A 15333-nucleotide genomic window follows, 5' to 3' on the forward strand; every position below is an offset into this window, starting at 1 on the left:
AATACACCAACTCTGAAAAAGGCATATTCACAGTATCCTGCTTTTCAATTTTAGCTCCAAAACCGGTTCAGAACAAACAAATGACTGTGAAATTTACTACATAACAGGTTCTTCCCATGATTTACAGTAATGTCTGTTCCAGGCACTGATTAATATAATAATGAAATATGATCTCCCCTGCCTGGCAAAAGGATTATATTTAGGCTTCGAATTAATGAGCTACAACATGATTACATAGGATTCCAGGAGGAAGACCTGTTTGTCATCCTGAGATTAAATTCTCTGACAGATGACTCAGGTAGAATGAATTGTGGGTGTATTAAATGACATTCATGGGAATGATATAGGCCACAAATGTTCTGCCAGTGGAATAATCAAATAAAATAAAAAATCAGAGAAGACACCAGAATGCAGATGAAATTACGATTATATGGTATAATATCTTCATTTGCCGTTACATTTTTTTTTAACTTTCTTCCTTGGGGGCATTATCTACAGGACTAAAATAATTTGCAAATTTTGTGCTTAAAGAATCATTACTAATGTATTAAGAAGGTCTTAAAATGAAGCTGGCCAGCAGTTTTACAGAGGGGTTATGCATTTGCAAATATAAGAATTCAACATTCAACCTTTTTCCACATTCTGGGCTATTCTACTTTTTTCTATTCCTTTGTCATGAATGTAAAAACCATTTATCTCCATTCCACATTTCTTTGATGCATGTCAGAAACCAGGTCATTGTGACATTTTCTCACAGTGGGAATGGGCACCTTCTCAGCAAATGGCCATTCATTATTTCATAGTAACAAGACAATGTTCTTTTAGGTCACCACTCTCATAGCCAAGAATGTGAATGACTCCTCAGTCCTGTAATTAGAGATTACAATTGATCAGTTTCAAAGCCATATGATATCACACTGCCACAAAAAAATAGTTCAGCATTTAATTAATACTGTAATAATGCAGCCAAGTTGAGAATTTGAGAAAAGCCCTCAAAAACGATTTGTTCCTGAACCCCCATAGAAGACGTCTGGGACTCTACCCCATACAATGTAACCAGCTTTCTTTGACATAGTTTCCCCAACTTTTGGATATAGCTTAAAAAGAAACGACCTCAAAATGTATCCTGGACAGCTGTGTACACATTGCATTTTCATTTGCTTTAAGTGATGACTCTGCAAGCCCGGGATGACGACATCTCTGCACTCTCACATGATCTGAAGTGAAGGCATTGCGTCCAGCCATAAGGGATTTACACCAATTGCAAATGCAGCTTTGGTTAATGTAACAAAAGTTCAAACAATTTAGTGCATGCTTTTTTGAACAAGCCTAACACAAAACTGTTATATGTTATATCTGTTTTTTTTTTCCAGTGCTTTATTGAAAGAGGAATCATATGCATTTTAGCAGAGATAAAAGAAACATTGTTATACATTTCACGGATCACCGGTCAGTCCAAAATAAATTAAATGATCATTCCCCATGTCTGTCTAATGATGTATTGCAAGTAACAGCAAATGATACATTATAAACGGTATGTAACATAGTACATTACAAAATAACAGAGCCAGGGGGATACACTCATATAAAGATCTTAAAGCATGAGCACAAATGGACTGTTTCTGCTGTCTTATCCTTGTTATCCAGTCCCCACAGACACGTCACACGCCTGCGCTCAGCTGACCCGCACGGTCACATGACCCGCACGGTCACATGACTTCGCGCTGCGGCCGCAGGAGGCGGAAGATGGCGGACGGGGAAGAGCGTAGGGGTCTTCTGGATGAAGATGAATCTGAGCCTGCAATTCCGTCCCTCCCTGGGTCCAGACATGACCCCGCTTCAAGGAGACCCATGTCCGCTATCACTGACCCGAGCACCCTGCTTCACAGAATTGTCGTGCTGGTCTTCATGTGCTTTTTAGGCTTCGGTGAGTCCAGTGCATGTTGGGTCGTCATGCAGAAACGTGATTAACTCTTTTGGTGTTTCAATCCCATCACGAACCGCACATAACTTTAAAAATAAGTTGTAGGAACTTAACATGTCTGTACTATACATATAGATCATAACATTGTTTGAAAATGCAAAAAAAAAAAAACACTTGAGAAATGTAACTAATAATTGCATTATAGTGTGCAACTTTATAGTGACTTTTGCTTGTGTGTGTGTGTGTGTGTGTGTGTGTGTGTGTGTGTGTTCCTGCACATTTTCACATGTGTGCCTCCTACTGATCCCTCCACACCAGTAGTGCCAGCAATGGGGACTCAGTGTTGTTTCTTTCTTTCTCCCATGACAGGCAGCTACTTCTGCTATGATAACCCGGCAGCACTGCAAACACAGATATTGCAAGTAAGGTCAAACTACAGATCCTGTGCTGCTCTTTGTTTTGTTTAACACCCGTAGATCTTGTGAAAGGTTGCTCTGATTATGGAATTATATATGTAGTAAACAAATAAAGCATACTTTCCTTGTACACACTTCAAACAAGTTCTAGCAAACGCATGCGTAAACCTTAGTCGGGGGCAGCAGTTAAGACTGGGGTCAGGTCAGCTCACGTCCCCGTCCCCAACACCCAGCTTGAATCAATGCTAGAAACTATGTCCAATCATCACACCTTGGAGCATACTTGTATATGGGCAAAAATAAATCAAATCAAATCAAATCAGGTTCATCTTGGACTTTGAAGTCTTTTGAAATTGAATCAGTTTGCCTTGATTTAAGTTCCTGGGGGTTTTAAACACCATCATCTTAGTTTATCATTTTATTTTATTGCCTGAACAGCAGCATTTAAAACCAGTTGGATTGCCATTTGTATAAACTGTAACATTTTCAAATTGTGACTTTGCCCTGTTATTCAGAAAATGGCCTATATTATTGCTCATATCTGTTCAATCTGGCCCTTTTTCTCTGGAGAAAAACTGTTTTATCCACATCTTGGCACAATGAACTGGACATTTTCCCAATCCAGTAGAAATCGAGCCCTACCATTTTTTTTTTTTTTTCCAAATGATAATCAAAGACTAGGAAATTATTGCATCAGTAAGCTACTGTTAAAAAAGTTGTCTGCATTCAGTCATTTTATTTGTTAATGTGTACAGTAGGTAACCAGTGCGAGAGAACTTTTTGTTCCCAGCATAATTTAATTATACTGTAGACTTGCACGCAAATCACAGTATAATGCAGTGCAAACAATCACCTGGATAAGAGTACATGATTTTTTTTTAATATAACAATGGTGGTCTATTTAAGAAGGTTAAAATAACATTTGTATTGAGTGAACTGCATTTTCTGATTTTGCTTTTGCATAAGTTTAAATGGGTTGAACAAATATGTAAATTACAAAGACTTTGTTCAATTTAACATTTCAGCTGTTTGCTTCATCCATACGCTGTGTGATCTATGATCACCACTTTTCCACATTCATTGTGAGGACATTTACCCTGCTATTGCTTCTGCTTGCATACATTTCCACCTGTTCCATACTGTATCCACAAAATCATTGTTGTGTATTTAAACATTAAAATAAGTCACTCTGTGGGTAAATGCCCAATACACGAGAACCACATTCTCAGATAGTTTTAATTTTGTCCTCCCAGGACTTGTCTATAGTGTATTTACATAAAACAAATGCTACTCCCTCTTTGACATGCTGTACATGGGTGTAAAAAATGTATTGGGTATTCACGAATTAACCAGGCAGTATTAGATTCCATTTACAACTGTGCAATGTTTAAGGCTTGTATTTTTCCCTGAACAGGATATGCAACTGAATACATCCAAGTTTATGCAGCTGTATGCTTGGTATTCCTGGCCAAATGTGATCCTCTGTTTTCTAGGAGGATTTTTGATTGATAGGGTCTTTGGAATAAGGTAAGCAAGACGTGACATGGGACAACTCGATCAGTCAATCCGGTTACATTTTTGTTTTAGTCCCTCTTCACAATGAAAACCAACACCATGTATTTATTATATGGATTCTGTTATCATCTTGGTATTATATCCTCTCAGTTTGCAATCAACAATTTTGAATCCCCACCTTTTGATTGTAGCGACACCTTGAACTATTGTGTAAAAAAGGAATGGCAGACATTTTTATGATCAATGACTTTGACCGACTTCGGAGTTCAGGGGAAATGCTTCAGGATATATTGGTGATATTCCTCTGATCCTCAAACACATGCCCTGTTATTTTCAGACTGTAATGTTAGTATTTATTTAATGAAATTCACTATTCAACTGTATGTAGTTACTTTTTCAGGCTGAGCTTTTTCTTTCTTTTCACTAATGGGCCCAGTCTTTATTCTTGTTTATATAGGATTGGTTTCTATTCTGTAATTGTCACTGTGGCTTTTTCTTTTTCTTCTAAATGTAATTTGCTATTTTTCAGGCTGGGTACTGTTATCTTCAGTCTCTTTGTCTGTGGCGGACAGGTAGGTACCAAAGACATAATGACTGTGTTTTCAGCAACTAAAAAAACAGTGCAGCACCTGCCCTCATGATTAAATTAAAAATATTTGATTTAGCAAAATATAATCATTCAAAATTAAACTTGCACATTAATAAACTTCTTGACCTGTTACTGTAAGGTTTGTGATTCATAATACATTGGAGAAATTTGCCATTTATCACCAGGAGCTACATTTTCAATGTTGATGTATACATCCAAAATACATTCTCATGGTATGGTTTGATTAAACATTTTACTAAATGCTTATGTGATATATTTTTTTTGTCATCTTAGGTCATATTTGCAACTGGTGCTTTACTTAATATGTTTTGGTTGATGGAGTTTGGAAGATTTGTATTTGGGTGAGTGTTCGTTTCCTGAGTTTCTCTGCATTGTTCATGAATTTATATTTAATGTTTATTTAAAAATTGCTATACAATTGTGTGTTTATAGGTATAAGTTGTATGCAACAATTTCAGAAGTCAGCGTACACTGATTTGATCCATGTATTGTTGTTGGTGATGTTTCTTGATTTATTCACTTTAACTTCTGCCTAAGTGTACTGTCTTTTAAATCATGAATCTATTTTAAATCATTGACTTAATGGCTTCTGTATTTTTATTCAGAATTGGTGGGGAGTCCCTTGCAGTTGCCCAGAATACATACGCTGTCAGCTGGTTTAAAGGAAAGGAACTGAACTTAGTGTTTGGTCTTCAGCTTAGCATGGCTCGACTAGTAAGTAGACTGTGATGAAAGATAATTGCATAATAAATGTAGAAATGAACTTGATGTGTTTGATCTTCTATGGGTTAGAAATAATCCACACTCACAGAGATCTGAGGTTGTTAAAAACAGCCTGGATATTACTTGCTGATATACAAGTATGCCTTTACCTCCTTTTCCTTTCTCCAGGGCAGTACAGTTAACATGAACATCATGGGATGGATCTACTCGAGGATTCAAGGACTAGTAGGCTTCCCGGGTTACACAACGCTTGGCATCACACTGATGATAGGTGGGTATAGGCTAGTTTGTCATTTCAGGAATGTGGACCACATTGCTTTTGCTTGGCTTTGACAGAGCAGTTTTGTTCATTCACATTAACAAATCAGACATTTCTAATCTACAAATAGTGATTTTAGATTGTAAAAGTTTTTAAAAATGCCAATTATTTTTATATGCAAAAACATCTCAATTTTATGATTTTAAGTAGTTAGAAGTAGAATTATGTGTCAGTGCTATCTTATGTCTGAAACAAAATCTGAAAGGCACCCTGGCCAAGTATATGTGTTGTACTTGCATTTTGGTTTTGACTGTCACAAGATGTGTAATGTTATCCTACTCAGAAGTGCATATTCTGAAAAAGGGTCTCAGATTTAATTTTCAAGTTGTGTTAGTTTATAGAGTGCAATATCAGTTACCTTGTTTGTAACTTAATACTGTTTTCCTGTCAGTGAATTTAAATGCTTCAGATTTTTTTTCAAACAGTACAGGGAACATACAGAACATATTCCAAACCTATCAGGAAAAAAATGGAGAATACAGAATCTGAAAAAGCAATGCATGCATGTATGTTTATTTCATGTTAGTATAACATCTCAGTATTCATTCATTCAATTGCATCATCCATTACAGGGAGCTTGAAAATGCCAGTGTGAAAAGAGCCTTCACAGTATATACTTGACCTTCTGTTTTTTTTTTTTTAGGTTCAGCAACTTGTATTTTTTCATTAATATGTGCATTGATCCTGGGCTTCCTGGACAAGAGAGCAGAGAGGATATTAAACAAAGAACAGGGGAAGACTGGTGAGTTGTGTGCTCTGTGTTTAAGGAAGAGTTATTAAATGAGAAACATAGCAATCATGGCTTTCGATGCCGGAGAAATGTTTGGTTACTGTCCGTATTTGTGCTAGTTAGTTTCCTGAGTGGTCCCTAGGTGTGCAAGGAAACTGCTCAGCTGTGGATGCATGTTTTCTACACGCTATTGACTTCATGAAAACAAAAATGCTGAAATCCATAACCAATAAAATTTCGTTTAGGTAGATGAATCCACTTAAGTGGTCTCTTGGAAAAACACTCCACCTAGTGTGTGAGACTTGCATTTACACTGTTCTCATGGTAGGAATAACTTGTATTTTCTTAGGTTGCAGCTACATAACAAAGTATGAAAATAAAAACAATTAATGTTCTCCAGAAAATAATCCTTAATCAGAGAGAGACTCAGGTTGTCTGTGATTTCTTTTCCTCTTTAGGTGAAGTTATAAAGCTGACAGATGTGAAAGATTTTTCACTTTCCCTTTGGCTGATTTTCATTATTTGTGTTGGTTATTATGTGGCAGTCTTTCCATTCATTGGTCTTGGGCAGTAAGTATCTAAATATATATATTAAAAAGCTCACAGTTTTAGTCTATTAAGTGCCATAAATTGCTTTGCAGGGCCTAATGGAAAACCAGTGTTTAAATACAGATTTTGTGAAGCTCAAATTATATTTTCTTAAAAAAAAAAAAAAAAAAAAAAAAAAAAAAATCTCTCTGACATCAACCAAAGACATTTATCAGCTTCTATTGCTTAGCAACATAGAGGTTTTAAAAGGCTGTGTTTGTTAAACAAATCCTTTTTTATAAGAATAATCTATTCAGCACTTTGTCACTAGGCTGCAGCTTTTAATTAATCAATTTGCCAGGATACCAGACTATGGAAAAGGGGTGCTTTGTACAGGAATAAAATAGTGATCATTACCTAGTTCAATGCATTGCAATATCTTTTTCTGTTTTTCTCTGCTTAGGGTTTTCTTCATTGAAAAATTCAACTTTTCTCCTGGAGAAGCTAGAGCAATTAACAGGTACTTTGTTTCTCCTCTCTAAGTAGCAACTCGTGTTAAAGATCCCTAAAGCGGTATCGTGACATTACAGCGATAAGGCCGTGACACGACCGCATGGACAATAGCATTTGCATTTCACTCTACTAAGATTAAAAAGCAATGAACAATAATTTCACCTGAAGTGTCCTTTATTGACACATTCCCGAAGATGCTCTTTATAGGAAAGGCGCTGTTATGGTTGGCGTGATGGTGTGGTGCTGTTTTTTTCAGTCCATTTAATAGTGGCACTGTTGTCCACACTGTAATGGGATGTGTGGTGATGTCAGTCTTTGTTTCTATGTAATGTCATGTAACCAACTACACCACTCTTTCCTACTATTTAATTGGACTTCTATGACAAGCTGATCGGAGTGTGTTAATTGAAAGAAGGTCTGATAAACTGTAGGATTTTAGAAAGCTGCAATTTGCTTAGACTTAAATTCTGTATCTCCATGTGTATATAAATCTACCCTTTCCCACAGCATTGTGTACATCATCTCCGCCCCTGCATCCCCTGTTTTGGGATTTTTGGTGGACAGAACTGGAAAGAATATCATCTGGATGCTGTTTGCGGTTTTGTCCACTCTCGCTGCCCACATGATGCTTGCCTTCACGTTCTGGAACCCCTGGATAGCAATGGTAAAATTGGCTGCGTTTTAAGCTGCTCTTGACTCTCACTGTACTAAAGATGGGAACGTGTGTGTGTGTATAACGTATATTATATAATGTTAATGGCTGCCCCCCTTCTTTTCCAGAGCTTACTGGGAGTTTCCTATTCTCTTCTTGCTTGTGCCTTGTGGCCCATGGTGGCCTTTGTCGTTCCAGAACACCAGCTGGGGACGGCATATGGATTGTAAGTGACCTGGGGTTTAATGGTGGTATAAATAGGTGGCACAGTACTTGGAACTTCAAAACACCATTGACCTAATTGAAGATGTTAATTGCCTATTGGTTCAGCATGCATTGTATTAAAGGATATGAATTTTTAACCCTTCCCTGACGCACACTTCCGTTCTCTTTAGCATGCAGTCCATACAGAACTTAGGACTTGCTCTGATCTCCATTGCTGCTGGATCGATACTGGACAGCAGTGGCTACTTGTTTCTTGAAGTATTCTTCTGTGCCTGTGTCAGCTGTAAGTAATGTGCTGCAAAGCCTGATGGGCTTTACTCTTTGGTCTTTGAATAGTGTGTGTATATATAGTACATCGAACTGATACTGTACTTAATTGAAGAAAGCTTTTCTGTGACTACTTTGCTTAAATCCTAAATAAGGGTGACTGACAGGCTACAACGATTAATTGAACATGTACGTGTTAATCTAGGGACACTGTTGTAATGTGAATTGTTTTCTCTCCTTGCTTTAGTGGCATTGATTGCAGTGGTGATGCTGTACTTGGTTGATTTTCTCAGAGGTAAGGGAAAAGAAATGATGATAATTTGACGTCTTGTTTTTGTTCTAGTTTTGGCAATAATGTAAATGTCTTAATCCTAGGAGGAGAACTTAATTTATCAGCTTCAGCGAGAGGAAAACTTCAAAAGATTTCTGATGCTGAGTAAGTAAATCACATTCTTGAAGATGTATATTCTTATGTGTTTCTTATGAGATCCATCATCCTGCATAAGAAATCAATGTATATTTGCGTTTACAATAGGGTTCAATGGGACTAATGAGTTTGAACTGAGTTTTCATGTTTTGTTTGAGTTGTTTTTTCTGCCATGCTCATTATTTTTTACTACCACTGATTTCACTGGAACCATTGCAATATGAAAATATGCACCACAGTCAACAGGTTCATCTCACAACTGCCCACACCCATCTGCTTGTGTGAAGAGCACATCATGCGCTCAAACCTCAGACCTTTCACTGTGAACATTTGCATACTCGCTGTACATTTCACTGCAAACTATTATAATCAATCTTGCTTTTCTAACTTATGTTGTACATCTCAAAAGTGCTCTTTAAACATTGCTGAACCATTTAGCCAAGTGAAAGGAAAGCTCTTGGATTCATCTTCAGAACACAATCAAGGGTGTCAGATTGGGCGTGTGCACTTAAACCTAGATACAGTTCTCCTGGGTTTACAGGGACCACTTGTTCTTAATGCAATGCTTTTTTCTTAGTTCACAAAATCACCCTAAGGAACTGGGGTTTCTGCCACATAACTAATAACATTGATTTCTCTGATACTGGGATTCTATAATGTAAACGCTTCATGCAGTCTACAAAAACATCTTAAACCATCACTCCAGAGCATGACTTCATTTCTCTAACACGCATGTTTTCTGTAGACTGGCACCTCTCACAGAATAACTTTCACTGTACTGTAATGTCTTACAGGTGAGGATATTGAGTAGCATCCTTCCTGAAGTGGTCACCAAAACCTCAAGCTGAAGAGTATTCTTTATTGCATTCTCACCTTGGGCATTACCCCAAATACACTGACAGTTATCTTCAAGTACTAACCTTTTTCATAGAGGGGAGGAATACTGCAGACATTCTGTAGGTTTTAATCTGCACAATGGTGATGTAAGGGCACTGTTTTGTAATGATTGAAACCACAAACATGTATATTTATGAATTATTAAAATCGTATTTTTGTTGGAACACTTGAGTTTACAAAATATTTCAAACTTGTATGATTTGTATGTTTTTTAATAGTATTTTAATGCTAAATCTGTTTTATGTAAAACCACTTATGTTTAACAATCCCTTGAGAAAATAACATTTTTATAATGAGGTGTAATAGCTGTTACATTAAAAGTTACAGGGTCATGCAACTGGACAGGTTGCATCTAATGCACTTTATTTTCTGTAAATTATAGGCTGCAAGCCAGTCTATTCTGTCTGTATCTGGGGCATTTAAATTACTTTCAGATTTCTATATTTTCTTTATTACTTTTATCTTGAGGATAAAGCATGAACCGCTGGGTAAGTCGTCCGGCATCTGAGATTAATAAAGGATCACCTTAGAGTGAGATTTAAAGCTCTTTTATGTATGTACTGTATGCATCTAAGATTTTTACTATGTATTAAAACAAAATTAAGAACACAAGCCAATAAATTGAAAATTTTAATCAAATGAAAAATTGTCTGGTTTGTTTATTTTTAGTAAACTGAAACTTCAATTTTGTAATTTGCAGAGTATTATTAAAATGCCCCTTAAATGCCCTGTTAAAAATGTGTAAATTTGTAAGTGTGTGTGTGTGTATATATATATATATATATATATAATTTGTTTATTCTCCCTCGTGTGCATTTATAGATGTGCTTACAACAGGAATGACATTGTCATGTGGTTTTGACTGCGACCCATATCTTTTCAGAGCAGAGAAGAGAGAGCAGCAACGTCGGCAGCAAGATGAGGATCTGTCCCGCCTGAAGCCCATGACCGCCTTCGGATTGAGGAACCGATACCTCTCCAGACTCGGAGCTCAGGTACACGCTTTAATACTGAGAGCACTGAGCTTTGTACAGATGGTCATTTACACACTTGAGACTCGTACGGAAAAGAGCAGTTCAGTGTTGCGTTAGTCTTCAAAACTGAACGATTACGGTCTGTCCGACCTATACTGTGCACTAACTATCTCCAAATTGACCATTCAATAATGGGACTAATACACTGATAGCAACACTATCTTCTATTTTGAAGTTCTAAAAGGTTAACCCTGTTTTTGTTTTTCCCTACTTTCTACAGCTTCCGGAGCACTACTGTACCCACCTGTCTTCATTAGCACACAGAAGTGTCCTAAAATAAAAGCGTTTAGCTTGGTAACTTGTTCTACTGCTAAAGCCAAGACATTAGAGAAGATTAGAGAAGTCTTTATGCCTTCAGCACCTTAAAAGCAATTGGGGATTGAATTGGTGTAAGATCTGTATTCATCAGCTCTACATTTAAGGTACTTTTGATCCAAGATAAAATTTCACTTGATTATTTTCTCATGTTAATAAAGATATTGTGGCAATATATACATTTTTTTTTCTCTCCTGGGCTGTGATAAACATGAGTCTATTAAGTAAAGTTGCCTATAAAGACTAATGACTATAGCACTCACTATAGAAAGTTGATCACTTTGTTTAGTAGTCTGTTCACATTTTTGTAGGGGAGGGAGTTACAGTGCAATTATGCTTTGCTTTCTAAACAATGATAATTTTAAGCTTAAAACTATTTGCACTGAAAAGTACATAATCTGAAATTCTTTGATAGAAATATGTACAATGTATTTATTTTGCAGATACATATTTAAAGGTAAAGGTGGGAAACACTGATGTACAAAGACATTTTTGCCTCCTTTTGCCAAACGAGTGAAGTATGGGACTCATCGGGTATTGATATTCCTAATTTTACATATTGGTATGACCACTCATCTCATGGTCTTCTGTGAAGACTGGTAATGTGTGTTGATGATGATCCTGAAATGTGCCTTGAACAGACATACTGTATAATGCAGATCAATGTATTTGCAATGCACTGATCGTGGTGTCTGGAGATTTTGGAAGCAATCGTTGAACAATCTAATTTTAAGATAAATTAACCAAATTGAGAATTTGTACAGGTTGTACTGTCCATTAAATAGTAAAGCATAAATACATGTATTAAATGCTACACAAAATGCATGTGTGGTTCTGTTGATTTAATGTTGTCAATTGTTAAATATACTTTCATTAACTTGTCCTAAATCTGTATTTTCAGTTATTGTTACTGAAACAACATACTGAATATTATTCCTGTTTTTGTACAGATTTGTATTGTCAAATATTTGCTAAAGAATTGTATAGTGTTGACAGGTATTGCTTTGTCCCCTGCTGTTGTGGTTCAAATGGTATATTCTGTGCTTACAATGTACTCCATTTAAACCTGGTTTTACCTATTTTTGCAGTATGATTTAGAAAGTTATAATTAGTTTCCTCACTGGTTTTGAAATCATTTTCAGACATAACTATTGTGAATATTTGCTCTTAATTCTGCACTTCAAATAAACTTTATTCATAATATGATTACTGTCAAGTTGATTTTATGATTGTGAATAGTACTACTTTCAAAATTCAAATGGGATTTGTAGTAGCTACAGCATTCTTGCTTACAAGTGTATACCAGGAAAGTAGTGGTGGTAGTAAACATGATCCTATTGGTAATTGGTTATTTAATGTTTGTTGGTTTATTGAACTTTAAATATTCTGTGCATAATTAAAACTCTAGACAATTGCTGACAAACTGTTGTAGCTATCAACAGTCCCTTTTGTATACACACTAACAGCCGAGTCACAGTATTGTGTATTACTTTATTCCCCAGAACTTTTGCAGATGGACAAAAATGCATTGATAGATAAGTAATCAGTCATCAACGTATGACATAAGAACACAAAAGAAACTTGAGTTGATTTTCTACTTGATCCTGTAATGTGTGTATGACCCAAAGAAAAATAGAAGCTTACCCAGTAGTTAATAAGTGTATTTATGACTATTCAACATTTTTAATAGCAGACTATGTGTTTCTGACTATATTAATCTTACTTTGACAGTTTGCAAGGCATGCATGTTACCCACAAAAATGGTGTTGGCTTCTGTAGGCTCCGCAAATACAAAACATATCTTTCCATATTTGCCTTTTATCCAATAACATGTTCATCTTAGTATGCTGAAAATAAATAGCAAAGAGAAGCTGGACATCTGTCACCTTCTAGACCATTTTTGTTTAGTCATTTAATAATGGACTACAAAGCTTCCTTATCAGTCTGGTGTTTTCAGGCCAATTTAGGTGTTGTGGTTTTATCTCTGGTTGCACAGTACATGTGTTCTTGGTAACAATGTTGGACAGATGTCCAGTGCGTTCTTTCCGTTCCTCAAATCTTCTCTTGGATGGTGTCAATCTCTTTAGTTTGATTTTCATTGTTGGCAGATGGGTGTACTTTATTTTTACATATTTTACCAAGCAGGTGATTTCTGCCTTTGTCTGTCGACAGAAAATAGAGCAGTGGGTTAATGCAGCTGTTACAACTTACGATCGGTCTCCACATTTTATAGGAGAGCATCACAACATTTAGAATCGCACAGTCCTTGATGAGGTACACACGGACACACAAGTAGATCATCCGGGTAATGTGGAAAGGTACAAAACAAAGCAATAAGAGGAGGCACACCACAAGGATCGTCCGAATAGATTTTCTACGGATCTTCCTTCCTGCAGTGATGTTTTCTTCAGGCCTCCAGAGTGTCCTTATCATTGAACAGTAGCAAATACAAATGATCAAAAATGGTATTAGAAACCCCAAAATTGTCAAAGCTACACCGTAAGGGAAATAGCTTCCAAAGTTACTAGGACTAGTCAAGTCAAAGCACACAGTCCTGTTGTTAATAAACCCAGTATGTGCATAAACAAAAGTGGGTAAGAGCTCAATGGCTACCAAAATCCAGGTGGCTGCTGATGCAGTGATGGCAAGTTTTCTCGTCCTGTAACCAATCGATCTCATTGGAAAGCAAACTCCCAGGAAACGATGGACACTGATGCACATGAGGAACATCATGCTGCCGTGTAAGTTGGTGTAAAAAAAGAAACGCACTGCTTTGCAAGCGACATTCCCGAACAGCCACACGTCGTCCATGGCGTAGTTCACAATCAGCAGCGGCAGCGACAGCACATACAACAGGTCCGCCACCGCCAGGTTCACCAAGTAAATGATGGAGCAACTCCAGTTTTTCGACCTGTAACCTATTTGCCAAAGCAGGGTTCCGTTCAAAGCCACTCCCAAAATAAAGACCAAACTGTATGTCAGTGGTAGTAGAATCCGTTTATAAGTCTCTCTCACCGGGCATTGGGTTCTGTTTGCAGGAGCCAGACTCGGGGCTCTGATGGAGATCTCTTCTGTATCCAGCAACATTTCTGAAAAGTTTTTATCTTGTAGGAAGACAAAGTTAATTTATTTTTGTCTGTGATATTCTCGAATACATGTTTTAGTTATTCACTTGAACTGTAATGATTTAAATAGAAATACTTGCATGCACACAGAAGTTGAGTCCAGAGTTCAGTCCAAAGTGACATTTAGCTTGAAACGACAGAATTTGTCCCTGGTCCTGCGACACTCAGTCACAGTATCAGCCCCGTTGCACTTCTCTTTGCTTTTGTACTCTGTGGGGAAAAAAGAAACGCCTTATCTTTTAAATTATCATGAAGTGCGGTGCTTCCTTGTTCGTGTTTGTTTAAATATATCTGCGCCTCTTGCATAATATAAGCCTAGCTGAGCGTAGGCAAAAACGACAAACGTCCTTGTAGTTTTACATATGACAGTGGATAATTCAGTGTACCACCGCTTCTCAAACTTTTTCAACTTTGACCTAGAAGTTTTACCTAAGATATCCCTTTGAAATATTGCCCCCATTTAACCTGACATCAAATTCGCAGTATGTGCATTGTAATACGAGTATTGAATGGTTTCTAATATGAGTAATACAATGAACAGAGTTGAAGAGATCAAACTATTAGTTGACATATTTCGTTGGAAGAATACAAATTATATTCTTCTGTAAAATGCTTTTAATGTTAACAATATTAATGAGAATACGGGGACAGGTGATTTGGTCATCTTCCTTTGAAATATGACATTTTTCCCCAAAAAACAATAACAATGTACTAATACTGAAATATGATTTATTACTCAGCTTTTGTGTTCTTTTTTGGTTTGTTCTGCAGACCCAAAACTCATAAGAATTCCTATTAAAGCTGCCATGTGTGACCATGTTGCATATCTCTTACTATCTAAAATGAACTACACACGTGTTGTATGTTAAAATGTTCAATACAATTAAATGCAAAATAGACTATTTATACATTGGTTTTAGAGGGTAGAAGTTCCTGGCCAAAACATTTCCAGAGGTTGAAGACTTGACCTTCAGATGGCACCATTTTGTTCCATTTGATCTACCCTTCCTCCAATGCATGAACATGTGCAAAGCTGATAGATGTGTTAGTTTCTGTGCATACATGGAATATTTTTTAATAAAATTGCACAAATTCTTGGATTTCGAGGTCTCT

The 15333-nt window shown here is 36.7% G+C and overlaps 2 protein-coding genes across 3 annotated transcripts; one reads left to right on the top strand and one right to left on the bottom strand.

Annotated features, from left to right (window-relative positions):
* Positions 1-1698: 1698 nt before the first annotated feature.
* Positions 1699-12301, top strand: mfsd1 (major facilitator superfamily domain containing 1). 2 transcript variants are annotated; one of them, XM_066709348.1, is made up of 17 exons: positions 1699-1927; positions 2294-2346; positions 3755-3867; positions 4385-4427; positions 4739-4806; positions 5071-5179; positions 5357-5459; positions 6151-6249; positions 6696-6807; positions 7229-7285; positions 7786-7942; positions 8059-8156; positions 8326-8438; positions 8670-8717; positions 8798-8858; positions 10630-10741; positions 11001-12301. In XM_066709348.1, exons 1-17 carry the CDS (start codon positions 1714-1716, stop codon positions 11058-11060), a joined length of 1620 nt encoding a protein of 539 aa, XP_066565445.1. In that variant the 5' UTR covers positions 1699-1713; the 3' UTR covers positions 11061-12301. The 2 variants fall into 2 exon arrangements, with proteins under 2 accessions (XP_066565445.1, XP_066565447.1); XM_066709350.1 differs by lacking the exons at positions 10630-10741; positions 11001-12301 and adding an exon at positions 9644-10392.
* A 403-nt stretch (positions 12302-12704) lies between these two features.
* LOC136753861 (P2Y purinoceptor 3-like) lies at positions 12705-14182 on the bottom strand. The gene has a single exon (XM_066710245.1). It carries the CDS (start codon positions 14180-14182, stop codon positions 13148-13150), a length of 1035 nt encoding a protein of 344 aa, XP_066566342.1. The 3' UTR covers positions 12705-13147.
* Between the last annotated feature and the right edge of the window lie 1151 nt (positions 14183-15333).

Source organism: Amia ocellicauda, chromosome 7 (genome assembly GCF_036373705.1).
Source record: "Amia ocellicauda isolate fAmiCal2 chromosome 7, fAmiCal2.hap1, whole genome shotgun sequence".
NCBI lineage: Eukaryota > Metazoa > Chordata > Actinopteri > Amiiformes > Amiidae > Amia > Amia ocellicauda.

Excerpts from the sequence above, each read along its gene's own strand:
- mfsd1 (XM_066709348.1), top strand. The coding sequence starts at position 1,714 with ATGACTTCGCGCTGCGGCCGCAGGAGGCGGAAGATGGCGGACGGGGAA. Across the intron at positions 4,807-5,070 it reads TTTGGAAGATTTGTATTTGG|AATTGGTGGGGAGTCCCTTG; the intron begins GTGAGTGTTCGT and ends ATTTTTATTCAG. Across the intron at positions 8,439-8,669 it reads CTTCTGTGCCTGTGTCAGCT|TGGCATTGATTGCAGTGGTG; the intron begins GTAAGTAATGTG and ends TCCTTGCTTTAG.
- LOC136753861 (XM_066710245.1), bottom strand. The coding sequence starts at position 14,182 with ATGTTGCTGGATACAGAAGAGATCTCCATCAGAGCCCCGAGTCTGGCT.